Raw genomic sequence first — 27,172 nt, forward strand, 5'->3', positions numbered from 1 at the left:
TTCTTTGCATAGCACTGGGTACCCCCCCCCGCTCGAGTACTCCTTGACAAAAGTGATGCCCTCTTACGACAGGTTTGTCAATTACAACTCGTACAGGGTTCGTCAACGATGCTCTGGAGTGACGATGCAGGCTGATCGGTGCACGACAATTGTTCGCATTTCAGGATATCGTTGACGCACCCTGTAATGCTCCTAACGCGTACGTTTCATTAGCATAGCAGGGCTCTAATTGCGTCTCTCTCGCACGCATACGGATTATTACACTTTTTCTACTACCTATAACTATACTACCTATAAATGTTTTGAAAAACTCACAAAAATGGTGTCTCGACCCTGTACCTGCTGCGCACTAATATTGAATTTAAAAGAAAACTATGAAGGTACAAACGATGGAACGCAGTGGAGATATACTAGAGACTATACTCTTTCGAAAGGGAATGATTGGAAAGAGGTACAAACGATACTTTCTTGAAGAACTTCAGAAATTGTTGTCTGAGCGCTGTACATGCTACGCACTTAACTAAAATTTCTATAGTTCCTGATAGATTTTAACAATAGTTCGGCTACGTAACATCGTTAAAATAGGAATTTTCCAAAAATTGAGGTGCTACATGGGTGTCAGCTCCAGGGGTGTCACTGCACTTTTTTAAAATCTCTTGAATATGATTCAACAATAGGCTTTTTCAATAGCTCTCGAGGAGTTCTATAGTTCCAGATAGGTTTTAACACTAAACATACCGACAATTTTTTATAAACGTATTTTTGGCTTTAAAAGGGTCAAATGACCCGTCGATGGTACGATTAGTGTTAACAACAGTTCTGCTACGTAACATCGTTAAAATACCTATTAAGGATACTAGTCGCACCATATGCTTCAGTGCAGGTATGCATAAGGAGCTGGCTTTCAGTGTTGTTTTCAGGTTGTGTTTCAAACAGTTCCGGAATAATTCTCTCTAGTACTCAATGTTGGGACCATAGTTCCGCTTGGAACTATTGTTAAATAATGATGGAAGCTAGTACCGCATCGCTGCACTCCTTAACACAGGCAGGCATAAGGTGCTGGCTTTTGGCTTAGTAAATCTTATCGAGCTTGCACTGTACATTTGAATTTAAGATTACAAAAAAAAAAGATTTAGGCAATATCTGATAAGCGGCCTCTTTCTAAGGGTTGCTCTGGGACTTAGTAAATCTTATCGAGCTTACACTGTACATTTGAATTTAAGATTACAAAAAAAAAAGATTTAGGCAATATCTCATAAGCGGCCTCTTTCTAAGGGTTGCTCTGTGAATCAGTTGTAAGTTGTGGAGAACCTTTGCCCGCCAGGCTACCCGTTCGTGATCACGTTCAGCTCGGCTACGACGGGATATGCATTATCGACGGAGGCGATGATCACAAAATTCTATTCCCGGACTCGCCGCTACGATTTAGCGCCATGTTTTTGGTATCGCCTAAAACCGTAGCGTTGTGCATCTCTCTACCCATTTCTGGTACATATTTGTATCAATTAAGTTCAACCTACAGCTCGATTATAAATGATTACGAAATTATAACACAAGGGTTTACAAAAGAACATAAAAATTTTATTGTGGTCCATAATATCAGGTATAGCAGTTACACTTAGCATAGGAAAAGCTTTTTAGATTATACACATTAAATGAGAACATTGATTAATGTACATGGTGATGTGATTTTCAATTATCTTATTGCGACATTAGGCATGCCAAAAAGATGCACTCAATAATACATAGAGCATTTGTAATTAATGTCGGACGATGAGGTCATCAATTTATTGCAAAAATGCAAACTGTGCATTGCGACTTTCTATTGCGAAAATTAAAACATTAAAAAATTATCTTGATATAGACACTGACACACTGGACGGACTAATCACTCGCAGAATCAAACAGTTATAATCTACGAATAAAATACTTAGGAAATAGGAGTTCCGTTAAGTAAAGGATAAAAATACGAAATGTATTTACATAACAAATCTTCCATAAACGAAGAAGCGTGTAAGTATATTACAACGAAGTGTAGTTTGCGCAATCTCAATATTCTCGAAATCGCTTCAAGCACACTTGATTAATACAACTAAATGCCTTTGAACACATTTATAAATCTGTTTGAAATTTTCAAAACGAACGTCCAGATTCAAATACGCAATATGTTTCTGACTCAATGCATCTTTCAAAGTTACGATCAAACTACGTAAACGACAATATAAATATTAAACGCACTAACGTCGAGAAAAAAAAGTAACTTACAAAAGATAATCATTTGATTACTCCATAACATCAACGCAGATAAACATTCGAATTAACGATGGTAATTAATGACACATAAATAATGACACATCCATGTCACATAGATTTAAGTCATTTACTGCAGAAATGTAATGCACAAAGAAATGTTCATTTGAAGATCACGTCATTGACAGGTCAGTTAATATGTCATCGGAAAGACGCCGATTGAATAATATTTTTAGGATAAGTCTAACGCACCGTTAACATAATAATTTTTTCACAATGATTCATTCACATATCACTGACAGCTGAACTGCAGCCACGATTCGCTCGAAACACAAAACAACCCTAATTACATTGATATTACATAAATGCAGGAATTTCTTGATCGTCAATATAAAGTTATATTCACCTAATTGCAAGTACTAAATATTTTTCACGGGGTTCACGAACTCGCACAGTAAACTACGAAATTGAAACCAACAGAAAATCCTCGCAATAACCGAAAATTGTCTATACTACGAGGAATCAACCTGGAAGTTACAACAGATACGTTGTATTTTGAAGTATAGAGCGATATCGTAATCGTGCACATAGTCAAAGAGCTATTGAATTAGAATCACATTGCACGTCAAAGGGCCAGTCTATATCACAGAAACGGAGCACTCTATTTCATCTGCAGTCTTTTTATCATCGTCATTATCATCATCTTGTTCAGAGACTAGAGATACATCCTTCGGATAGACCAAAGAATCCTGTCCAATCGGAGCGGCTGCTTCGACCAGATTTTCAACGGAAGCTGCACCTGTCGATTCCTCGTTAGCAAAGCTCCTACGTAAAGTTTGTTGAGTTCGCGCTGTACCACGACGGATGCTGCTACGCAACAAGTTCGCCACATCTGCAGCAGTCAAATTTGAACTACCAGGATTGTTATGTGGTCTCCGACTTCTGTCCATTGTTGAATGAGTTCGCTCTACAGCGCTTCTATCTATTGTGCTGATTCTTGTTGTCCTGTCGATAGTGTTTGGCCTATGTCTATCCATCTCGTTGATCCTTCCTCTTCTGGTGTCCGTTACGTCCGGTATGGGTTCCGACACGTGAACTGAAATATCTCGTGACGATACGCTTTGATTCATCTCAACCAAGACGGTGGCATAATCAGGAGGAGGTGGCTGCAATGATGGTCTTGGTCTTGGTCCACTACCTTCCCCAAGAACATTTGCTATTCTTCGCACACTTCTGCGGAAACTTTGACGTAACATTTTTGCTATCCTCGCACCAGTGGCTGTGGTGTAACTTGGAGGTGGTGTGTACTTCGGTGGAGGATCTTCGAAAGGAATGTCTGTTGTTGATGACAAGATTCCGTTACCATGGATACTCGTTGATGTATCGTTCCCAATTTGCGTTTGGGCATCTCTAGGATCCTCAGGCTCCAGTGATGGTCTATAGAGCAGCTGAATTCTCTGAAGTAAAGAGAAGATTGTTAGAATTTATGGAAAGAGTTTTCACAAAGTAGGACGCGCTTGTTGTGAATTTTTCGCGAGAATATTTGACTTACGCCATTGCACTGCTCACAGTGACTAACGTTAATTTCCATTTGTTCGTTCTAACGTTTGCATGAAAGAGGAAGAATAATAATGATTTGTAAAATTGAGTATATTAATATCAAAGGAACAAAGGTCGCGTTACTACTAGTCAGTTTTAAAATAATTAGGTTACAATTACACTGGATCTAAAAATATAACAAAACTCACTCGAACCCTTACATCGAATATATCCGGCGGTCCACTATTAAGATAGCGACAAGTCTGAATAATTGCCACGGCTGGAATCATTAAAATTGGTATCAACTGTATAGCAGCTCCCAGTTGTCTTGCCCACACAGACCAGTAATCCCTGCTTGTTTTTCGGTACGTATACAGTTCTCGAAAGCCACTGCTCTTGAATACGGTAATACTGAGTACCTTGGAATAAGCATTGTTTATTTTAAGTGTTAAATAGAATCGTCGAGTATAAAACTGTCTTAGAAGCACTATTGATATAAAACTTACCATTAAGGTAACAGGCAAGATTACATTCCACGTGAACGACAAGAGTGGTCCAGCCCAATGTCTCAGACATCTTCCCGTGGGTGGAAATAATTCAGCTACAACGGCTTCGCCGGTATGTGGACGACCTCTTACTGCAAATACTGCTCCAACTTGGACCAAGTAGAGAACCATTATCCACCAGCCGCCGCCAATCGTATAGTCGAGATAATAGACTACGTAAATGCCCAACTAAAAAAAAAATAATTACAATAAATATCATGGAATTAATAAAACGTAAATTAAAATACTATGTTTCTATTTTAACTTAGATACCTAGAAAGATTAGCTTCTTATCACTCGCAGCATTCCACACGTGCTTTTCGCAACACGCATCACACATGTTTTGAGAAAACAAGATGACGTGTCCCAGTAAGAATGAATTATCATACTATTAAAGTGCGCACCCGAGATAGAAATGAATTTATTATATCGATGGCTACGTATTTACAGTGAGATTCATAGTAAGTCCGGAAACAGGTTTTACGATTATAAATATTGAATTGAATTTAGTAGTTTTATCTTGAGATTTTAGGCTTTCACGGCCAATATTATCATTAGTTTTATCTTATTCATCTATGATATTAGCGATGGAGTCGATCCACCAATTTTTAAATCTCTCGTTTGTATATCTAGAAATAAGACATTGTCTTTCACGTATCCCGGGTATCTTGTTAATTTAGTATGAGGTATGAACATATACAATCCCGATTCATTGTCTGGTTTTTGAGAATCGCCATCCTTCAGTTTCTTCGTAACTTTGACAATCTTTCGAATATCATTTGCCGGATTCTCTTGATCTCTTAAGGTTACAGTAGCTTGTAGAACGCAAGGCCAATCCAATAACGGATCCCACTTGCCATCAATTACACGTAAGCATCCGATAATGTGTCGATCTTTCCATTGACCTCTTCCATTCAAAAATAATTCCACTCTTAAAGTGTATCCGTAATCTTTATTATAAAATATAGGACTACGCAATACAGTGTCGTTCTCCTTAGCATCAGTCATCTTCTCCTTGTAACGATCTATCCGCCATAACAAGCGACCATTTGTAGATATCTGTTCGGTATGTTTGGAAACATCATTTTCGTCACTGTCCTGTAGTTTGCTTTGAATTAAGCTATCTTTAATCAAATCCTCGACATACTTAACGTTGTCCTTCATTTGAAACTTCAACGTTTTAATTTCCTTCGCTTGATTTGTTATGGCCTCTGAATGATTTCGCATCTCCCTTACAAGTATATCAATTTTTTCAGATAGAATATCATGCTTCTCCGTCAATTCCCTACTGCCCTTACATCTCATTTCCAATTCAAGCTTCATGTCGTGCATCTTTTCCAATTGCTCATGCCACATCCCACTGATCATGACGCTCTCTTTAGCCAAAAATGTCTTAAATCCTTTCAATTCTGTTTGCCACTCGTTAATCATCTCGCCGCACTTATTCCTATCAGCTGCTAATTCAGTTTGTATGAAATCCAACTGTTCCGCGACTTGTTTGAAACTGAAGTTGGTATGTTGATCGATCTCATTAAAAATTCTTTCCAGTGCCAGAAGTCGTTGTTCAAAAATAACAGAATCCTGACGCACTCGTTCAGTATCTTCTAGAACGCTCAGTCGTAGGATTTCCATGTCGGCATGTTTTCTTTCAATGTTTTTCATACTCAGCGTTACAGCTTCCTCCAATCGTTTTCTTTCTCGTTCGCTGCCGTCCACAGCGGAACGTAACAAACTCAAAATCGAGAAAATCTTGTCCCTCCATAACAAATCGCTCTGCGTCTGATTTTGCGTCTCCAACGGGTGTATATTCCTCACTTTTTTCTCCACACACTGACGCAGATGAGCTTCCATGTTACGTCGAGGCACGTACGCTCCACACTTCTTTGGACACTCTTCCAGTACGGCACAACAGTGTTTGACGTGTTCCGGTAAATAACGTTCTTCAAAAAATTCATTACAGAAATAGCAAGAGACGCTTCTGCGTACAATTGAATTAACGTTGCTATTCATTCCGCGATGTGTCACTTCGCAAGCACTCAGGAAACTAAAGATATTAAGATGTCACGAGTCGTATATAAAATTGATCTCGCGCGATAAGACTTATCTAGCTGAACTAACGATTTCCCAACTCTCTCTCTCTGATAGGACGGTAGTGAGTGTGTCACTGATATATTTGTTCGTTTTACTCACCTGCATGCTGACTAAAGATTTGAAACGAGGTCGCACCCCTTTCTGGTATCTCACGCTATCTTATATCTCATGAATGCTAATAGGAAGAAAAGTAGAATGACTGTTTACCTCCGTGGCCATAGGAAGTCCCAGGATATATGCACAGGCGCAACTGAAGAAGGTAATTGTGGTTTCCCAGAGTTTCATCATTTTTGTATTGATGGCCATTATTCCAGTAATGACACAATGCCATATAGCCAGCTATAGAAAAAGAATAATAAATATAATGGATGTATATGCGTAAGGTACACTTGAAATATTACCTAATGCTTTCAACAATAATATTCCAAAAAAATTTATCGAATTATATCGCTTACCTGTTGAGCAATTCCAAAAAGAATTAGAATGAAGTAAAATAATACAGCCCAGAACGGTGAGACTTGTTCAGTGCCCAAAAGTGCCAAGGTTGCTGGTACCAATTCAGTAGAGAGTCTCAATACTTGATAGCCTGATTCAATGCTGAGGTCTGCACCGGGTCTCAGAACACGTTGACCAACCAGAAAGGATGCATGTGACATAAATCTTTCAGGAGTACTGCTATAACCAGGTGGTGCTGGTTGATTGACAAGACGCATGAACGTATACCCTGATATTCTTTCTGGAACGAAAGGCAAAGGCTGTACAATGCTGAATCGTAAACATAATAACAATGTAAAATATACTTTAACGAATGAAATGAAAATTCTAAGTAATCCGTAAATATAACGGACTCACCGAAAGAGCTCGTAGTGTACACGTATCCGTGACTTCGTAAAATTTGAACGCAAGTATTGGCTAGAAAGGCGGATAACAGAAGAACCACAAATGTCAAAACGACAACGAGGCTCGTGTCTCTTTGCAAAAGATGCTTGTGCTTATTGTGCGCAGCAATCTGTAAGTAATTTAAACGATAGAACAAGGAACTAAATTAAAATTATTTTAAAGCATTAAAAGTACAATCTGAATTTCGTTTACCTGCATGGCGGCGGATCCGAGTAAACCCCAAGTAAGGAAGACTTCGGAAGAAGCAGCTACCCACGATTTTCCGTTAATGAAGAATTCACTCCAAACAGTAGCAGGAAACAATTGATGGATAGAGCCGGTTGGCGTGAGCCCCAATAACTTTGTGCAAAGGACAAGAGTTCCAAATACCGGGACTAGGGTAAAGACATACACCACTTTGCCATACGATCTGAGACCTGTAACAGAGCATTGAGAAAAATATATAAATCACTAGTCATCACAAGTCACTTTCACAATTATTGGTAGTTCGTTTTCGTGTCAGGAGTCTCACCTTTGCTCAATGAAACGAACACGATCATCCATACTACGGCCAAGTTAAATGCCACTTGAAACTTAAGGGTCACGACTCCTGGATCAGGTTCGTTGAGATGATGCCTCTGCAGAACGGCACCGCTGAAGTAATCGGGAACAGTTTCGTGCAGCTTGTACGAGGTGCCATTGTGTGTAGGCCTGGTGTCTTCTCTATAGAGAAGAAATGATTCTGCCCATCGATACCTGTCTTGCTTCGTGATGAATGAATCTCTGAGAAGAAAACGTTGCGTCATACACTTTGCGGATAGCAACTATATCAATGGCGTCGCATACTATTCATCAATAAAGTGAATAAGCATGGACGAATGGCTTACCTGAAGTAAACAAACATCCATGAGACACCGACTATACTGTAAATTCCAATGAAAGCCTGTGCAGTGAGAAGAGCAATTCCGACACCCTGAAAGAGGGGTGAAATTTTCCACATGTCCACGGCACCAGCTGCGAGTCTCTGACCCAGGCATACTTGTAGGGTCAATAGGGGTATGCCCAATATCAGAGACAATACCAGGAACTGAACAATGAAATTTGCTAGAAAAAAGACAATTTATATTAATTCAAAATTCTCATATTTTCCGTGTAGTAATTTCATCCTCGCTCGACCTACCTCCAAATTGTATGCTAAGGATGGCGAACCTGCTGATGTTGAAGAGACCAAGAGTACATCCTAGACATGCAAGAGCAGGACTCAAGGCGTGTGGCCATCTTCCTAATGGATTTTCATCCTCGTCGTCATCCTCGTCTCTCTCGTCATCACGATCCGCTCCTCTCTGTCTCTCGCAAATCCTGTAACAATAAAGTAAACCATTACAACAAACAATACCGTGACGTCTTACAGTGTTAATCCACATAAGCGATATTCCTTGATATCCATATAACTCCCTGTGTCACCCGTATCCGTAATTCAATTCGATCCACAGGACAATTCACGCGAATGCAGAGAATCGACAGTGAAAAGAAATTTTACGAAGAATAATAATGTATAAATGGCTGACAAAAATTTGATCGAAGTCAAAAAATGTATATCTAACAGAGTAGGCAGATTAAGGAAAGCAGATATTAAATGAACATTTAAAAAAGTAGGTGGTGGAATATGCAATACTGAAGTGAGTAGTGACTCTTTTCCACGCTTCTTAACATAGCGTTACGAGAGATCCAGCTGTAGGATGGATCTGACCTCGTGCGTAGTAAACATAGACAAGTCTGCAGAAAACAGCAGCTAAATGCGGAATGTGTTATCCTCAAAGAAACGTCAGCGGCTCGCACGAAGATTATGCGATTTGCGAGATAGCATAATCTGTTGACCTCCTTTATACGTACGCTAGAGTAAACTAATATCACGGTCAAGGAACAAGATGGCCGATGCATCTCGTAGCTGGGGAATAAAAGTTTCTCACGTTCACAGAAACGTTATTTTTTACTGTAAATTTACAAGTAAATTAACAATTGTTGTCCATGAGGGTACCGGTATAGGTAGCTCTGCGATACCGGCTATAGGTTCAATTAGGCAATTGCAAAAGTTTACGAATAATCAGTGCGCGCGTGCGACACCTTCAAACCAGGTCAAACATAACTGCATGTCATTCGAAAATTCATGGTCGAGCCAGTCGCGAGCCAACATTGGCTACACTTGCCCGGAACGAGAAACGGAAAGTGCAGGCTCTCTATTACAGCGATACAAGCTTAGTATGGATATACGGAATTCGAGAACGTGGGACGTTTTGACAGGGGACTCTTATTAGCCGATACGAAAAGATTAATTATCTAAAGGGAACAGAGATAGGAATATTGAATTATAGGACATTCGAATAACAACATATTTATCATGTGTAACTTATGTAAATACGTGTTTGCCATCGAGGATATCATATAAAAATGTTAATTTCACATTCCATCGATATTATTGCATAATTAAAAATTCTTTTAAACCGTATAATCAAAATACTATTAAGAAACTTAAAACCATATATTACCGTCATAACGAATCCTATGAAGAGTTTCAATTCACTGACGTTATAAGGACGAATTGAATATATCCTCGTCGTACCTATTTAAACCATTGCCATTCTGAGAACGAATTATTCGCTTACGGCGACCGCTTCAATTTAAACTTACCGCGAGGCTAATTCGTTACATTGTGTTTCGGGTGCTCCAATAGCGTGACTGATTCAACGTTGGTTATACTGTGTCCTTAACGCGTTAGCCAAACAGTCCCACGAATTTTCATATATCAATAACTGTTACGTTAACGTTGTAAAAACGCATGCGTTTGGTTCTTAAAAATTCGATTGACAATTACACTTTACAAGTACCCGATCGATCGAGCCTATCACGGTCGCACGAACGATCAATAATAAATGGGCACGGAGTAACTTTTTGTACCGAAACGATCGAACCAAGAAAAGTAAAACATAGAACGTACAACGCGGCCTTGATTGTGTATGCTTGGACAGGAATTGTTGGTCATGGCCGTCATTCTGTCAAAGAGAGGAAACAGAGTAAAAGGCATACCGATACTTCCTGGCAAAGTGAGTAGCGACTGCAGGGCAATTCGAGTAGATTCGAATCTCGTTTTCTCCATGTTTCCAATGTATGTATGTATGTACACGACCTTCTGCAAGATGCATTTACGGTATTACGATCACAGGAATAATTACGCGGTTGGTAAGAGATGTAAGAAGTTTCCATGGAGTGCGTGAGAAATTTGCAATGCGAATGAGAAATTCCCCCACGTTTCGTGAAATTGTAAGATCGAGAATGTTTCGCATGACTCGCGATACGTGCCTAACGACACTCACTTAGGATTCCATATGGGATGAGAATTCGACAGGATGAAAAAACTGATTTAGTGTACCTCGTATCCTACGGCCAAATCTTACGAATTATGCACCTGGGTAATCGTCGTTTAACAACGATAAAAAGAACGTTGCATACAGTTTATAATCGCGTCACGAACGTTGAGACGAAAACGTGCCAGTACGAAGAGTGGAGATTAAGTGATAAGGACCCTTGCAGACCTTGTTTTTAAGGGTTTGCCAAAATTTATATAACGAGGAATTAATTTACGAAATTTCATTAGGTGAAACCTTAAAGTTCGTAATTATCCGAAAAATGTATTTCTGCTTTGCAAATTGCATTGAAATTAAGTACCTTGAGTGCTTATCAATTATTTTCAACCGAATCATTAGAGAGTTGCCTCCTGTAAAATGCAACGGTGACATAATCAGTGACGATAATTATTTCCATATGAATAATAATAATAATGAGATACTTGAAACTAGAGTCGTTGACATGTTCAGTGGGGTGTAATTTTAATTAATCTCACGTGGACAGATATGGTCTAATAGTGACAGGTGACATTAGTCGAGGAGTAGAATTTTCCAAAAATTCGAAATCGATATTTTCATTAACTCGCATTCGAAACGTCTTTGACGTGTCACGAATATGCATGTATTATCAGATTTGTGAACGGATGTCAAATTGATTAAAAAAAACTAGGTCTAATATTTAATCAATATAATCCAGGCACTCGTACCACTAATAACTGGTCGGTATGACTGATGCATCTTGTCATTGCGGTCAGGCAAGGAACATCCGAAATGTGTTCAAAATAGTCATCCGTTGACCTGAGGTGTATTACAGGTCATGAAGTTCCGCAGTAACGTAAGAGAAAATAAAAAAAGAATCATGAGTAAACGCTCATAACAATTTCGAAAACGAGCCACCGTCGATCAAAGGATGAGCGAATCATCTGAGATTGCCAGGCAAAATTTTCATGGAGTCTAAATTCAAGGACTCTTCCCGGCATCTAACCTTGACGTGGTACTAATGTATTGATAGAGAGAACCGATTTGAATAACTAAAAGTCTTGCGAATAATTTTTAATCGATTACGCGAACATACCGAGACACATAGTTGCTGGGTCCATACTCGATTAGCTAGAGAAGTCTAGAGTAACATGCCAATCGTTCTGGAAAAGCTCCTTACCCACACGGAACTAATGGATTGTAGCGATTGGGAAATAAAAAAGTTACACGTTGGCGCCATCTTTCGATTGACTGCAAATCGCGCGGAGCCGGTGCTCGGCCTTCTGGCATTTTTCCATTTAGATTCGTCACTGTATTCACCTACGGATGTGTTAAAAATAACAGATGCAAAATTCTTGTGGGGAAAGGACAATGACCAAACTCAATGACATCTTGAATTCTTCGATTAAGAAACAACTTCTCTAAAGAAACAGACGATACGTCAGAACAGCTTTATAATCACGGATGGTTTATTCCAATATATTTTAAGAAAAAAAAAAATTATAACCTCCGTCACTTGCATCATCAAAATCTCCTACAAAATACGTGTTACTTGTAGTAGCAATTATAGATGTCTGTTAAAAAAAAAAAAAAAACAATATATAGCGAATAACAAATTTTACCGTAACGCCGGAACCGAAAAGTCTACGGTTAGTTTGAAAATAGTACATTATGATACAAGTGCGGAAAGTTGGTGATTCCTACGAGTGTGACACGAGTCAGTATCGTGGCAAACGTCACACGAGTAGGAATCACCAACCCGCATGCGTGTCATATACTATTTTTTGCAACAATGCACGGAAAGTTCGCAGGATATGCACCAAAAAGAAGCACGAAATGGCCGATTCTTGATGTGTTCCCGTGCGGGAATGTTATGATTCCCGCACACTCTGAACTTGTCAAGAATGGACCGTTTTGTGCTTGTTTTTTGGTGCACAAACTGTATACTTTCCGTACAGCGTTGCAAAAACTAAATTTCCGGACTTTGAACATAGTAGGTGTATCTAAACATCGATATGATCTAATTGTCGTTCAATGCATTTTTATAAAATATTTTCGTAGCAGCCGATTCTATATATACCTCTTTCCATACAGTGCAGTACTGTCGAATGTGAATTCTTTCTTAGAAATAAATGCTCCAAGTGCACCGACGAATCGACCCTCCAATGGGAGAAGAAAAGTACTTAATTTTTATTGGTCTCCTAATTCGGTTAATGAGTTATTTAGCGTCGAGCGCAGATAGTCGTGTACAATTAATAAAGGCACCCGCGAAGGACGCGATCTTACATATGACATTTTTTACGAATAATGCAACGACCGTAAAATTCGTATGAATGATACAATTATTCAAAATATATCTATGAAATGAAAATTTCCACTTTATACGATTATTTACAATCTTACTCGACTTTGTTACGATTTTTCCTGCTACTCAGAGGTATTACCATGATTTTCATGAATCTTGCAAAAAAAAAATAAAGAAAAATTTTCGCCGAATTTTCCAAAGAACGAATACGTATAATGAATTCGAAAAAGAAAAACAATTTGAGAAAGTACCTTCGTTATGGCTACTCGAGCGTAGAAATGGCCTCATTAGGATTGCCGGTATTCTGCATAAGATAAATACATCCTTTAACTCCCCATTTAATAGCGACAGAGTTCACCAGCCCATCGCGGCATTCAAAATCCGGAAGACGTAGTCGCGCCCTCCTGCATCCGGACAATGGCGCACCTCGGTTCTTACGAACGTATTATTTCGTGCAGCCATTCGTGCACCGAGACACGTCGTAACGCAGGTCGAACTCCAAAGACCCAACGAAATAATTCTCCTAGATTCTAATGAGATTCGCCCGAATTTCTGGCAAGGTGGAATTAAAAGTCTCAAAATGACGACAATCTTCTAGGGATTGAGGTTAAAAGACTTTACGTCGAGAAGACGTAAAGTGTACAAAGAACAGGACGAAACGCACGAATTCAACAGGAATATCGATATCTGGCATAAGGCACATTCCTTCTTTTGAATATAAACTGCGTGTTCAGGCATATATGAATTTCGCGTGGCCGGTTCGAAAGAAGCACGTGTTGGTGGTGCATCTTGGGAAAATCATGCAGAAGTCACGTGTATGGAATAATTTTCTGATTAGCTGACCTCTGCCATGTGATTATGTATGGTGGAAAAAAAATATACTCGACCTAAAGATGCAGTCACGTATCATGCACCTGGATTTCATGAAACGTATTACACGGGATAATTTTTTTTTATTGCAGTTTAAAATGCATTAATTAACACCACTTACAACACACGCAGTTCCTATTGAATCGCAGACTGTGAAATATGTGAATCGTTGTCAGAATGACATATGGGCGACGATATTGCTTTCTACAATAACAATATAAATCTAAACTGAGATTGCGAAATATTACATGTCGATCGAATGTACATGCACGCAGGAAAGTGAAGTTGCAATAAAAATTTGTTACTCCCAAACAAACGCGCATAAACGAATCAAGTCCATATTCTAACCGGTAAACGAGGACTTCCCCAATCTTTCTAGATGAATTCGATTGCATTATCAGTTCCATGTGAAACATACGCTCCTACGCTACACGTATTTAGAGACTAATCGAACACGCGAACAGCGACGTATTAATACACCGTGTATAAGCATACGTTAAAGAATCTTATGTATTATGATAAGCAGTAACGAATGGTTACGTGAAATCTGTAGAAAGGTGTTATCGATAATGAGCGATACATCGCCAACACTATAATAACACTATAATAGGAAAAGATATATTCACAATATACATAAAAAAACAAGAAGTACCATACGGATTAATGTTTTTATGTAATATAAATTATTTACAAAAATTAAAATTTTTACATACTATCAAAATATATGATAGTAGGTTACCCATCCTATAGCTGATTTAGAAATCTAGCCTGCAAGATAGATCGGCACAACCTTGATCCGCATTTACGAGCGGGCGCAAATTAACGTCCAATGACATCATACGCAACGATACATCAAACAGAGAATGGAATGAGTCTTGAGACAGCATGAGAAAGGAAAATACATTTCTATGGTATTTCGGAAATATGGTATTTTGGTATTTTCTATGGTATCGGAAAGCCATGCATAAAATTTGCTCGATGAAGATTGCCTGGTGTGTCGCGAGAGAAGTATCGTGGGATGGCAAAAATGAATGACGAAAAAAAAGGGAAAATAATGTAAAAATGAAATATTGAGACACGGTATGATACCTTGTAAAAAATCATAATTCAAGAAATGAATATGTATTACTTTTCGGATTTCTCCACGTACACATAAACACGATCGATATATGCTTAACGATACCTGATACGATGTCTGCGCTGACTGCAGTAAAAGTACCGATGACATACAGCCGGATCGTTGTTCATGCTGGTTTCATGTCACAAATTAAACTGAATCTTCATGTAGCCGACGCTTCATTCTATCCCGGCAGACTCATCCCCTGGGTACTTTTACTTTGGTAAACACTAAGTGCCCAGCACTCACTGCGCTACCCTTGCACAATCCCACACACTAGAACGGTTCAAGGTTTCAGGGAAAAAAGCACGGATATTGCAACGGTATGAAGTGTCATGTCGAAATTTGACAAAACAACGCGTTTCCGCTAAAACAGCAGTAGGTAGTTAACAATGACTCGTGATTGGTCAACGAGGTGACTATTTTGTCTCCTAACGTCTCGTCCGAGGTAAAGCCAGACTCTCGTTACTTTCTACCAAACATGACAAGTCACCGAGTAGCGTTCGACGTTAACGTGAAAAATGGTCGCACGAGTGATTAAGTATATTCGCGTGGATCCTTGCGACAATAGGAAAACTTTCTTTCTTCCGAGCGACGCCGTTCCGTGTTTCCTCGAGCGTGCGTGAATTAAGTAATTGCCAATAAAAAGACGTCGGGGCTGTCGCGAAATCCATACGAAACACAGACATGCGGCTGTTCCATCGAATACGGCAACGGAGCGAATCGACGAGCGTTAAAGACGCGACGTGGCTCACTGAGGCGGCCTCCTGTCTCCGCTTGACTGCGGCCCGAGCGAGCCATGTTTCTTTGCGGACCTTGAGACTCCTCGGCTGAACTTCGTATGTAACTGTACAGGCTCACGTGACTCCTGGCTCCCTATAGACGCACGCGGATCTCCACGTGTGACTACGCCGAGATTCATTCCCATTGGATTGACGAAATCATTGAAACTGGAACGGCTATCTGTGTATTCGATCCTGTTAAGGAACTTTGGAGACGTCAAATTTTACACGCAGTCACGATTACGCGACCAGACTCTTGCACCTTGGATTCCTGAGAATAGATCGATCAGGCAACCTAAGGAAACTCCTGGTTGTTATGCTCCTCGCTTCGCGACGGTTGCTTCGCATTGAAAATACAGCTACGCATTGGATGCAGTCCGTGTTAATTCCTGTTTGAATTGTGCGTTTTATGCGTTTAGTTAATGTCAGGCATTGGCGTTAGCGCCGGATTAATCTTGGCGTAATTATTTCTCGAATTCCCATTAAAATTTATTTCCTTCCATTTCTTTTATAAATTATACGTTACTTTTAAATAATTATCCTCGAAAAAAAAAATCATCTTGCACAATATTCGATAATTCGTATCCAAACGATACTTGACATTGAATCACCGTCCTCAAAATAACACGTTATCCCTGAGGCATTGAAAAATCGCATTTGTCTCTCAGAGAGATTTGTGATGATGTGAAGTTAAAATATTTATACAATTCCCGAAATAGCCTATAGATCGGTAATCCCCGGAGTAGCCACTTCATATATTTTACGAGAGAGAACAAAGATTTGAATAATAGCATGGAAAAGTTTATATTCATTGGTACTGGCAGTTAGTCTTCATCATTTCAGGACATAGAAAAAAACATTCAAAGCATCCCTTAAATAAATACACACGAGCGCGCGTATGTATATATATGCTCATTAAAATTAGTATCAAAGTATTGATCAATCAAGTCTTATTGCCGCTCTGCGAAAAGTAATTAAATGCACTATACAGATATCATGTATTAATTAGAAATCAATGAGAAAATGATTCCGCAGTGAAAAGTTCCGCTAAACTTTTACTTACGTTCCAACTTTAAATTTTGACACGAATCAACAAATTTGGGTTTGACTGACTGGCAACGCGCTGCGGCATATAGAATCGGGAAGAGCGTAGCTGTGACTAAGCTATACCCAGCCAACCGTTAGTTATTCCATAGTAGTGAAAACAGTTGCAGTGCCGGTGCAGTTCTGATGCAGCAAGTCTACCAGGGAAGCAGTCGTGTTAGGAAGTACGCCTGCGCGCGATGCAACGATGCACTCAACCGAATGCACGGTAAATTCCAGTGTGCGAATGAAGGTTGCATCTAACGAAATCACCATGCAAAACGCATCGAAAATTAATGAGAATATCCATGCAAATCCAGAGCAAAAAATTGCGACGTAAACTAACAAAAAAAAATATGAAATCGAAATGAATTTGCAATCAATAATTTTAAATCGAGAAAAGCCTTTGCACTCGTAAAATTGACAAATATCATGTGCACTCAGTTTTTCGTAACTGTAAGTGAGAGGGGGAGGCGGGAGAGGGGGAGGGTGATAAAACTGACAAATTATTAGTTACGTAAAACTTGCACTTAGCTAAGTCCAGTTCGTATTTCGCTCGTAATTAACGTTTGTGCGGATAACGGTAGATTGTAGGAACCTTCAAAAGAACTTATTGTTCTTTAAGAAATTGATATTCTCACGGCGGGAAGAACCGTCATTTTCACGAAATAACTGTTAACCACGTCCGCTGGCGTGCAGATGAGGCCAAATGAAATCTGACAAATTTATCGTTAAGGATATAAATAATTCAAGTACTCAGAATATTAATATTGAAAATACAATAATATCTCAATATAAACAATTTTCTATACAAATCTTAAACTCGACCCACGCATTACAGTAACAATGAAATAATTAACATTTAGTGAAATTGCGTGATGAAAAACAAGTTTTTTTTTTCATAACGTTGAAAATTGCACAATTTTCCCATAGCACTTACCAAGTTGAAGGAAAAATAATGAAAAGAACATCAGTATTTTTACACAGTCATTTCACGAAAATGTTGCAATTTATTTGTCTTTTCGTTCGTCTTTCAGCCAATCTGCTTTTTTCTTTCCTTCTTTCTTTATACTATACAGCGTGGACCTCCAGGATCATTAGCTGTCGAGAGGAATCTCGAATAACAAATTTTCCCTGATGTTTAATCATCCGACAGGTTTCCCGTATCACTGTAATCCATCCATTGCATAATTGCCATTATAGGGCCGTACTTGTAATCCAGTATGATATAATAGTACAGATCGACTTTTCTTTGGTAGAAATCGAACTTATATCAAAGACACCGTCCTTTTGGCCACTCTAGATTTCTCAGTGCCTACGTCGATCTGTAACTGTACAGAGTTATAGGTATACAAAGGCAGGTAAGCAGACAAGTATAGCACAGACTACACGACGCAACTTTCTCTAGCAACGTTAGAAGACTAAGCGCTCCTCCTTTTTTCGTAACGCCATTACGCAATGACCAAGGAGCATTAATTGTTTGGCAAATGCCACTGAGCCTATTCCAAAGCAACAGTATAGAGAGAGAGAGACACTCGGTTACAATAGTTACATATAGTTATTCCTAAATAAAAAAATTTTTTACCAAAAAATAAAAACAAATCCGAAAAGCAATTCCAGTAGCTAACCTCGTCAAAGTTCAATAAAAATATCCAACGATGCGAAGAAATTGAATTTCATAATTTTTTTTTACCAAATATAATGAATTTCAAAATAACTTGCAGTCACTATAAAAAAAAAAAAAAATCGATGCTGTCACTCTCATTAAATTCACCTATTTCTAAATTGGTCCATCGATCCTTCCAAGTACATATACAATATCACAGATCGACGAACCTTAAGAGTTTGGTCATAGATTCAAAATCCATATTGCGTCGTCGAGTCCACAATGGAGAATGTCAATTGAATTATTTAAATCCTTTGTCATATGCCCACTGTCCCGCATATCGTTAAATCGGTTTATATTCTTCACGCCATCTCGATTAAATCCACCATCGCACCGGCTGAGAGACTGGTTATGCCAGTATCACTTGAGGCCTTCTCGTGACGTCATCACCGATTTTTATTCCTTTTTCATTTCGCACACTCCGTCGCATCAATGCTCAATCACGATAAATAAAGAATAACTGTACTTACTATATTTTGACAGTTACTATCCGACGACGATTCACTGAACTCATCCCGATTCTTAACGATACCGATTCACGTCCAAATGTCCAAGTTCGTTGCCGATCTCTTGGCGTAGATCCAAATTGATTTCTACGACGGGTCGCGTCACCGTTATTCGTTCGCGAAGTATAACGCTTTAACGACCCGAGGAACTTTTCACGAATATACGTACATGAAGCTTACGTCCTATAGCTTTACCGTTAATCGAGAATGGCCGCCGTTGATGAACGTCAGTAACACAAGAGCGACTCCGCGATTTACAGACAAACCAGATAAGAAGTTAACGTTGAGAAGATTAACGAGTAAGATCATTGTCGCTTTTTTAATAACACCGAAAACGATCTACGAGCGGTAACCCATAAGTTTGAATCCAGGCTCGGAGGTAAGAATAAGGACACGTGGTCCGTTGGCTAATTTTAAAATTAAATCGCTTTTATGAAAATTTGAAATTAACGTCAAACTTTTTATTTAAACATTTTTCACGTAATCTCCTCTTCCCCGTTTATCAGCTATCCAATTATTGACCGTTGGATTCAGCTCCGATGCGAGCTCAGGACTTTGGATGCGTTAAACCGCACGTATGTTTTCATACCTCGTACGGCGACTGCTTTGCGGTATCCGAGACGACATGTTTTGCAAACAGAGACGAGCGTTATTTAAACGTGAGATTATCTCATTCATACACGGTGCAACGACACGTAATGTCGCACGATCCTGCTCGGGCTTTGGATACGAGACTCTTCCGCATTGCCGTGGCAACTGAATAACACTGTGAAACATAATCGCTAGACATTGTCTCGTGGTGCAATGTTGTCTTATCACGTTTTATGGATCCTCGTTGAATTTTTCGTTTAAACAAACAAGAACGGAACTCTATGACTTTATCAGATGGAGTGCAGTATAAGACACGTTGGTCATAAAGTTTGCTTGATTGAGCGGAGAGGTTATGTTGTTGTAGTCTATTAAGATACGTGACGTATGAAATAATGCAATTGTACTCTGGTCGACTGGGAATTTTTTTCAATTCCGGACCTGATCGTCATGAGAACGTATTCGTCTTTCATGATGAAATTCTCATTATACAAAACAACGAAATTGTGTCTGGAATGATTATCGAACGCTAAGTATGCGGAAGACGCGAATGAAGGTTAAAGGAGGGAGTGTCTCTGACACGATGGGGATCAGCTGATTTCTTTGATTGCGTAATGGTCGGCTTTGATGTTGAGCGTCGACGTTTGAAAATGATGGTGGATGAAATAACAGTAGGAGATGGTAACGACCCGGAGAAGCCTTAAGGGCGATGAAATGAAAAATTAATAATGAGTTTATTGAATACTAGTAATGAAAGTCGATAGAAAATTGCTTGATTAAAAAATTTTTATTGAAATTGTTTTCGTGGTATTAATGTGAACAATAACAAACACGATTAGTGTGTTACCAACATGACTAGTTGCAAATGCCATTTATAGAATGAGTTTATTATAATTTACTATACTTACCGGGGTTCGTGTAATGATAGTATAGAGATTTCAGAGTAACGAAGAATTGTCAGTAAGTGACGTAATCATGAAATTAAATTACTTTAAGTTGAACTACTTAGGTCTTAAGTAAGTTCAGTTATTCAATATTCAGAAGAGACACTTGGTCGTTTCTCAAAAACGAACATTTCGGATGCGTACTTAAAGACCGAATATCGGGAAAAAAAAGTTTTTAAAACAAGTACCCAACTGTAAAGACTAGAATTCTCTTTGGTAATTTAGTCGAAAATTGCAAAATATTTATACAAAATTCGCACAGCACGTGCATACGTGTTGATGTATCAAGAATTAAAATGCAAGTAAATAAACGTGTCGTAAGATGCGAAAACACATTAGAATAGATCTACGAATTTTACACGACTTTCGTACTTACGACTATGGCCCGTTCAAATAAGTAAATGACCAAGAGTTACGCGGGAGCGAAGTAGTGGTGGGCCCATTCATGGCAGTCCCGTCGCTACATGCGAAGTCGCCGTTGTCCGCCATCCCCTCGGTAGACACGCGAGACTCTTGAAAAATCGATTCCGTACTGAATTGTTAAGGAGCCGAAGAAAGGCCGTTGTCGCACGCGGGATGATCACTGGCCACGTCACTTATGCACGCAACGTACAAAGAGAAGCTTACAGCCAGTAATAACAAAAGCCGCAAAGAATCTCGAGGTGAGTATAACAAACTAGCGACGCGGCGCGGCATTTCTCGGAAGCAACTAACCAGACAAAATCACCAATCAAAAGAGTACAGAGTTAATTAACCAATTCGTACGATCCGACCATTTCCGAGTAATTTATGACTCTTTCGTATCTCTCGCAGAGTCCTTTATTTCTGACTCTTACAAAAACAACGTCGTTATTGCGCTATTATGGAACGAACGCAGCGCCACTCAGGGAGGTACTCCTCATTCGCAGAACGAGCCTCGATCCGCCTCGTGGGATCGATCTAATTGGCTTGGAATTATTTTTGCGAAAGTGGATATCGCTCCGGTCAGTCCCGCAGCAATAATTTTGCCCACGCTAAAGGCTTGTTCTCACACGAACGAACCAGGAGAGTTAGGAGAGCAGGAGTAGACCGTTAACGACTTTAAAGTGTCGTAGAAGCATTGCCAATGTGAATTCATAAGTTTCCCACGAGCGATCGAAATCACGCGAATCCGACAGACTCCAGCACAGAGTGATCCACCAAACGCGTGTAATTTTATTGCGCAATGAATATTTTCAATTAAAATCGATATCAACAAGATACAAGAACGATGATTTTTACAAACGAAAAACTACGAAAACGCAGTGGATGGTAACGTAACTGTTCCCGTATGAATTAATTGCCCAGCGCAATTCCATTACGTCGTTAATTCGACGTCCAATCATTCATAGGTATGCACACAGTATGTCCATATGCAAATAGGATCAATGCAATTTCCCTATTCGTAAACGAGTAACGAATCGAGGAGTAATTACGTCATCTGTACCAACTAGAGATTTTCATTGGATATAACTGCTGGAATAATTAGGATCGATTGGTACTCGTGATTATCTAGCGTGGTGATTCGTATGCTGATAAAGTAACGAATTCGCGACGATCGCTACGAAACGTATCTCGCTGCATCGCGGTAACCTTGAAAAGTGCAACCGGATAGTACGAGTGCGGCAAGGTTATCGCGAAAAGAAATCCGAACGGTTTCGATAATTGAACTAAACGATTGGCTGTTTCACAGTCTTACAATTAACGACAATAAAATCTAAGTGATATAAAGCTGATATTGACGCTAGAAAACGACCTTCACCCTATGCAAAAATATGCAGTCCGCATAGAGAGGAGGGCGAAGGTGAACGCGAAGAAGTGGACGTTGAAGTGGAAAACTGAAAGCATCGGCAGGAAGTGCAGCGATGTGCAGCGAGCGTCCCACCCTGCATTCAATGACGTACAGAATGATTCGATGGCTCGAGAGAACGACATGGCGTTTGCGGTGTATGTACATTGTACACTTAATATACCTGTATAGATCGATTGCCTAAAGTGCACCTTATAAAATATGCATAAAAGATGCAGCGCCAGTGACGCGCTGACTTCGTTCCAATGACAGATACCTATCGTAATAAACGTATTGGATTTCTGAACTTGCAGTAAGAACTTAGGAATTTTGATGATCTGGCTTGTCAGGTAAAATTTAAAGAAAAGTAAACCATAGTGGGAAATATCAATTTCGCGTGTTAGTAGCGTTTCAGAATTTGCGAAACCACGAAATTCAACCATCCGCCTATTGAATTCGCGAAAGCAATTAATTCCCGAAGCGAAACGGTGTAATCCACTAATGGTTGGATTACGCGATTCTCGTGGCGAACAGTAGAGATCCCGGTCGTCGAGGCAGAGAAATAAACAGTAGACAATAATGGTCGCATCGTAAGTTAAAATTCGCAAGCGCAAGCGAAATTACGGTAATCCGATAGACCGATAAGCGTAATTTCGAAACGAGACGGTTCTTAGTTCCCTTATGCCGTCATCATCAAGATGCTAATTGCCAACGTCTTCCGAGCAATAATCAGTCTTGTCGAGCACAGCAAAATTACGAAATCACTTAGCTTCACAGTTCACCAAGAATGGCCGAGGCATCTAGGTCAAGATCCTATTCCGTAATGATATACATATGTACCTACTCATAACCCTGAACAAACGCGTGCCCTGCACCGAAACAGCAGGAAACGTTCATTATACGTGGCTTTGTTAATTACTTTGTAATTCATTCGTAAACCAGCATCCCTCATGTTGAACGGTTCGTCGACCCTCTTCAAACAATTGGACTACCATCTTCCAATTGAAGTCCCACTATGCTCCTTTATATTTAATAAAAGCATATTTTTTTCTTCATCGAGCTAATAAATAAAAGCTGTACGCATTTAATAATATTTCCTTTTCCTTAATTTCCCAGGATCGAAAGTCAGCGTCAACTTTCGGATCCCAGAGGCGTAAACAGTTCAATGGTTTCCCCAGGGCTCATGCTTCTCAAGTTAGTCACCGCGCATCTCGTGTTTCAGCCGATGCTTTTCAGACCTAATGCCGAGTACGCGTACGCATGCACGGCTATAATATATCGCTAGCCATTCATGGGCAGGTGTGTGAATGCCCTGTGGACTCTGATTGCCCGTAGGAAGGTAAACCGGAGCCACGGACTCTGACCGCTGCTTCATGAGAACGAGGGGGGGGGGGTCAGGCCCTTTCGTTATTCGTCACTCCTCACGAGTCTCTTCGATCGCCCGTGCGTGCAGTTCAATGCGTAGGAGCGGTCGTTCGTTGCACGAGCGGCTTATGGGTAGCTGAGTATAGTCGAGTAGGTGGATTGGGCGTGTGCGCATGCGTCCACGCTTCTCGCCTGACTCTCATGGAAATCACCGTGAAAGCCTTCGGGAGAGACAATATCGCTGTCCATTCTCTTTTCATGTACCGAGAAACGGATAATGAATCACGTTTCATACAGACTCGCCTGTTTTCATGTATGACTTTTGCGCGTAGAAGAATTAACGAAGACGAACGAGATTATTGTTATTATTATCGCAGAGTCAGAATAGCCGCAAGACGAAATTGAGGTTATGTACAACGGGCAGAGTACGTGGAAGGAATATTGGGATTATGAAGAAAATAAAGATGGCTACTGTTTTATGGGCCGGGATAGATGGTTCTTTGAATGGCGGAACGACCTGGAAAAATTGATCTGGAACGATACCGGAGTTAACTGTTCTGTGTATCCTTATGCTGCTTTCGATGCAGTCCTGATGCGGATGCAGCCGGCACCCACGGTACGAATTGTCGCTCCCGCGAGAATCCACCTGCAGGTACAGACGGTCGATTAACAGTTAGTTCAGGACTGTTGAATGTTGTTGGCTTTATGTTCATAGAAGCAGGGAATTGCTGCGTCGTGCAACGGTTCGCGTTTACCGTAAAAGGAATCGCGCAGCTGTTTTACGAACTCGGATGACGCCGACATGTGAGAGAGTGTCTAATGGAAGTATATAACCTCTCTTTTCGTGACGCGTTAAGGAACCGTTTCGTTTCACCAAAGAGTTTGGAGGTCTAGTTTATCGTGGTATGCTGTTTATTGGGGGGTGAAGAGTTAAACTCTATTCAGCTTTACGCTCGGGGATACATCAATTAGTTAACCCTTTCGAGCCCAGCTGCTTCAACGCGAAACCACAACACCTAGTTCCTTTGCTCGTACAACCCCTGTCAAAGATTTTTTTTAAGCAGTAAAATATTTATGGTCCGAATGCGTCGTATTTTTGTACAATTATTTTTAAATCTCTGTTTAAGACTTTCGAGGGTATCTAAGACGATGAGAATGGTGGAGCAAAATTGTTGGTGAGGCAGCAATGAGTAATTATAGAAATTACATGCGGATGCGCCTAGGAAATATTTCCTACTGGCTCGAGCATCTAGCGCAACCGGAGCAGCTGGTGCAGCCAAACGATTCAACGACAGCCGACGTGATTGCATCGCGCGGAAATACCAAAGCAAAGTTCCCCGCGACGATCGGACAGTAATTGCTCCCCGAGCTGTCTGATTTCTGCGAATATTAAAGAAACGCATCCACGCAATCTCAAACCCTTCCTGTGGGGTCGTAAGGTCGGGTGAACGATCGGAGAAAACCGGTACGGATTGCAGGTACTGTGCTATCCGCCTTCAGGGCAGTAATTGCTTTCGCAACGTTCGGCCATTTTCGAATGTTCTTCGCGAAATCCTCTTCCTTCATTCGGTATCATTAAGACGGAGCCGATAGTTCATTGCACTTCCCGTATTGCATTGATAACAAAAAATGAAAACGTTCCGCGCTGTAAAATTTCATTATTTAAAAAAAAAAAATGTTTAATACTTCGAATTGTATATGCTAAATCAAGCGAGTATACAATTTCTGGCGAACTATGTATTTTCTCGAGACGATCATGAAGGAGCAATGGCAGAACCGAGAAAATTCAATTACCACGGTTAAATCGCCATGGCAATTCTACCTGCAATCACGCAGAAGTCTCTCGATACGATACTACCTATACTACGTCTTTACCAATCGTTCAACAACATTTACGAGAGTCAAGTGACGTTACGAGCAATTAAAATCGAAGCAAGGTTAATAATAAGGTATCGATCCGATTAATCATAATGTAATTAATCTATCATCGGCAAAGAGAAATGTTTCTGCATTCGAAGCGATTTTGAAAAATTTCAAGGGAAAGTATTCCCACAGCGGATACCACCAGCCTGGTACCAGTTTTCCACGTATGTGATATTGAACCACGGTCAAGCCGTACCCATCTAGAGAAATGAGAGTTCCAGATGTTGTTACTGATACTGATATTCGCAAGATAGTGGAAAAATTTTGCAAAAATTTCAAGTGAAAGCGTCTCCCACTAAATTACATTCTATTCGCAACCTCCTTTAGATGGTACTGTTGGATATACAATGTCTATAGATATACGAGTTCCATTCATAAAAATATAGGTGGACATGTAAAAGAGACTCTACGCAATGTTATTAGTAAGATACCGGTATGACATCTGTGCCAAAACAATGTACTGCAGAGTCAATCGAAATGACATCTGTCAGTGACAGGTGAAAAGTGCAACGAACTGATTCCGATAGTGATTGTGAAGGAAACCTGAAGTTCCCACGGTACCCGGTGCAATGGGCGTATTAAAATGTCGTGTTGCTTGCCATTATTATTTTCATGACTAATCAAGGGCTGTACAGGAAGGCGAACGTTATTTTCAAAATTCTGTAAAAGGTATAAGCGACTTTGAAAATAACATTCGTATACGGTCAGGCGACCGCCGTTCGTAAAAGCTTTGTCATGACCAAGCCCGCCACTGGCCTTAGTTCGTGGCATTAGAATGCCTCGTTTCCGTCACTTGGCCTCTCCAACCTGGAAAATAATCAATAAGAGTAAACTGTACAGTACTATCACGTGTGTCGCACGTTAATGTCAGAATCGTAGCCACTATTAGACCTAATGCGCAGTAGAGACCTTGAGAAAAAAAATCACAATGACATCCCGCATTGCCGATCACTCTAGTCATGCCGAAAGTTGCATTACTGTTAGAATAATACGAGCAGTAAGTAGCAGGATAAAATGTGAGGCAATTTTTTATAAGCCCGACTATTCTCACTGAAATAAAGCAAGACTTACAATAAGTGTCCCTTTGACAAACGTGCGAGTCGACCATCAGAGATCCGTATAGGAAGTTCACCATAACGATCATGAACCCCGTGTAAAAAAAAATTGTTGGAATTACATTTTTTCGAAAAAATACCTAAACAACAATCATCGAAAAATTTTGTCAACCAGCACTAAACGGTAGATTTCAGATTGAGAAAAAAAAATGTGACAATCTCTAGACCGATATGAAGCGGCTGTGAGGATCCTGGTGCTCTCTCAAGCTCCATTACCAGCCCTTGGAAAGTAAGGAGTGCTGGAACAACGAGAACCCGGTCGGCTCCAGCTCGGCTGTTTGTGGCCGAGAGTCATAGAAAAACAGGAGACAGTCGTCTCGGTCAGGAAGCACGGGACAGGCTGGGGTCTCGTGTTGCAGCCACTTTGACCACTTGGTCAGTGCAACAGTACTGATGAATCACGAAGAATCTTTCGGG

At 40.0% G+C, this 27,172-nt stretch overlaps 2 protein-coding genes across 8 annotated transcripts in view; both read right to left on the reverse strand.

Moving 5' to 3' along the window:
• Nucleotides 1-1,559: 1,559 nt before the first annotated feature.
• The window catches only part of LOC107269926, a 43,308-nt gene continuing 17,695 nt past the window's right edge, over nucleotides 1,560-27,172 (reverse strand). For 3 of the 6 annotated variants that reach the window (XM_015744371.2, XM_015744372.2, XM_025087094.1), the window contains exons 4-14: nucleotides 8,485-8,663; nucleotides 8,192-8,408; nucleotides 7,837-8,087; nucleotides 7,518-7,741; nucleotides 7,278-7,434; nucleotides 6,881-7,161; nucleotides 6,633-6,764; nucleotides 4,296-4,523; nucleotides 3,999-4,208; nucleotides 3,803-3,850; nucleotides 1,560-3,707 (exon numbers count right to left, since the gene is read on the reverse strand). In XM_015744371.2, coding sequence (XP_015599857.1) covers nucleotides 2,889-3,707; nucleotides 3,803-3,850; nucleotides 3,999-4,208; nucleotides 4,296-4,523; nucleotides 6,633-6,764; nucleotides 6,881-7,161; nucleotides 7,278-7,434; nucleotides 7,518-7,741; nucleotides 7,837-8,087; nucleotides 8,192-8,408; nucleotides 8,485-8,663 — 2,746 coding nt within the window. In that variant the 3' untranslated portion in view covers nucleotides 1,560-2,888. The remainder of the gene's footprint in view (nucleotides 3,708-3,802; nucleotides 3,851-3,998; nucleotides 4,209-4,295; nucleotides 4,524-6,632; nucleotides 6,765-6,880; nucleotides 7,162-7,277; nucleotides 7,435-7,517; nucleotides 7,742-7,836; nucleotides 8,088-8,191; nucleotides 8,409-8,484; nucleotides 8,664-27,172) is intronic. The other 3 variants (XM_015744373.2, XM_015744374.2, XM_015744375.2) reach the window with 3 other exon arrangements.
• On the reverse strand, nucleotides 4,609-6,638 carry LOC107269928 (TNF receptor-associated factor 5). Of its 2 annotated transcripts, none has more exons than XM_025087095.1 (2): nucleotides 6,525-6,638; nucleotides 4,609-6,378 (listed from the first exon to the last, which is right to left on the reverse strand). In XM_025087095.1, exon 2 carries the CDS (start codon nucleotides 6,342-6,344, stop codon nucleotides 4,908-4,910), a length of 1,437 nt encoding a protein of 478 aa, XP_024942863.1. In that variant the 5' UTR covers nucleotides 6,345-6,378; nucleotides 6,525-6,638; the 3' UTR covers nucleotides 4,609-4,907. The 2 variants fall into 2 exon arrangements, with proteins under 2 accessions (XP_024942863.1, XP_024942864.1); XM_025087096.1 differs by having other exon boundaries at nucleotides 4,609-6,274; nucleotides 6,525-6,599.

This window comes from Cephus cinctus, unplaced genomic scaffold (genome assembly GCF_000341935.2).
Source record: "Cephus cinctus unplaced genomic scaffold, Ccin1 Ccin1_scaffold0690, whole genome shotgun sequence".
Lineage (NCBI taxonomy): Eukaryota > Metazoa > Arthropoda > Insecta > Hymenoptera > Cephidae > Cephus > Cephus cinctus.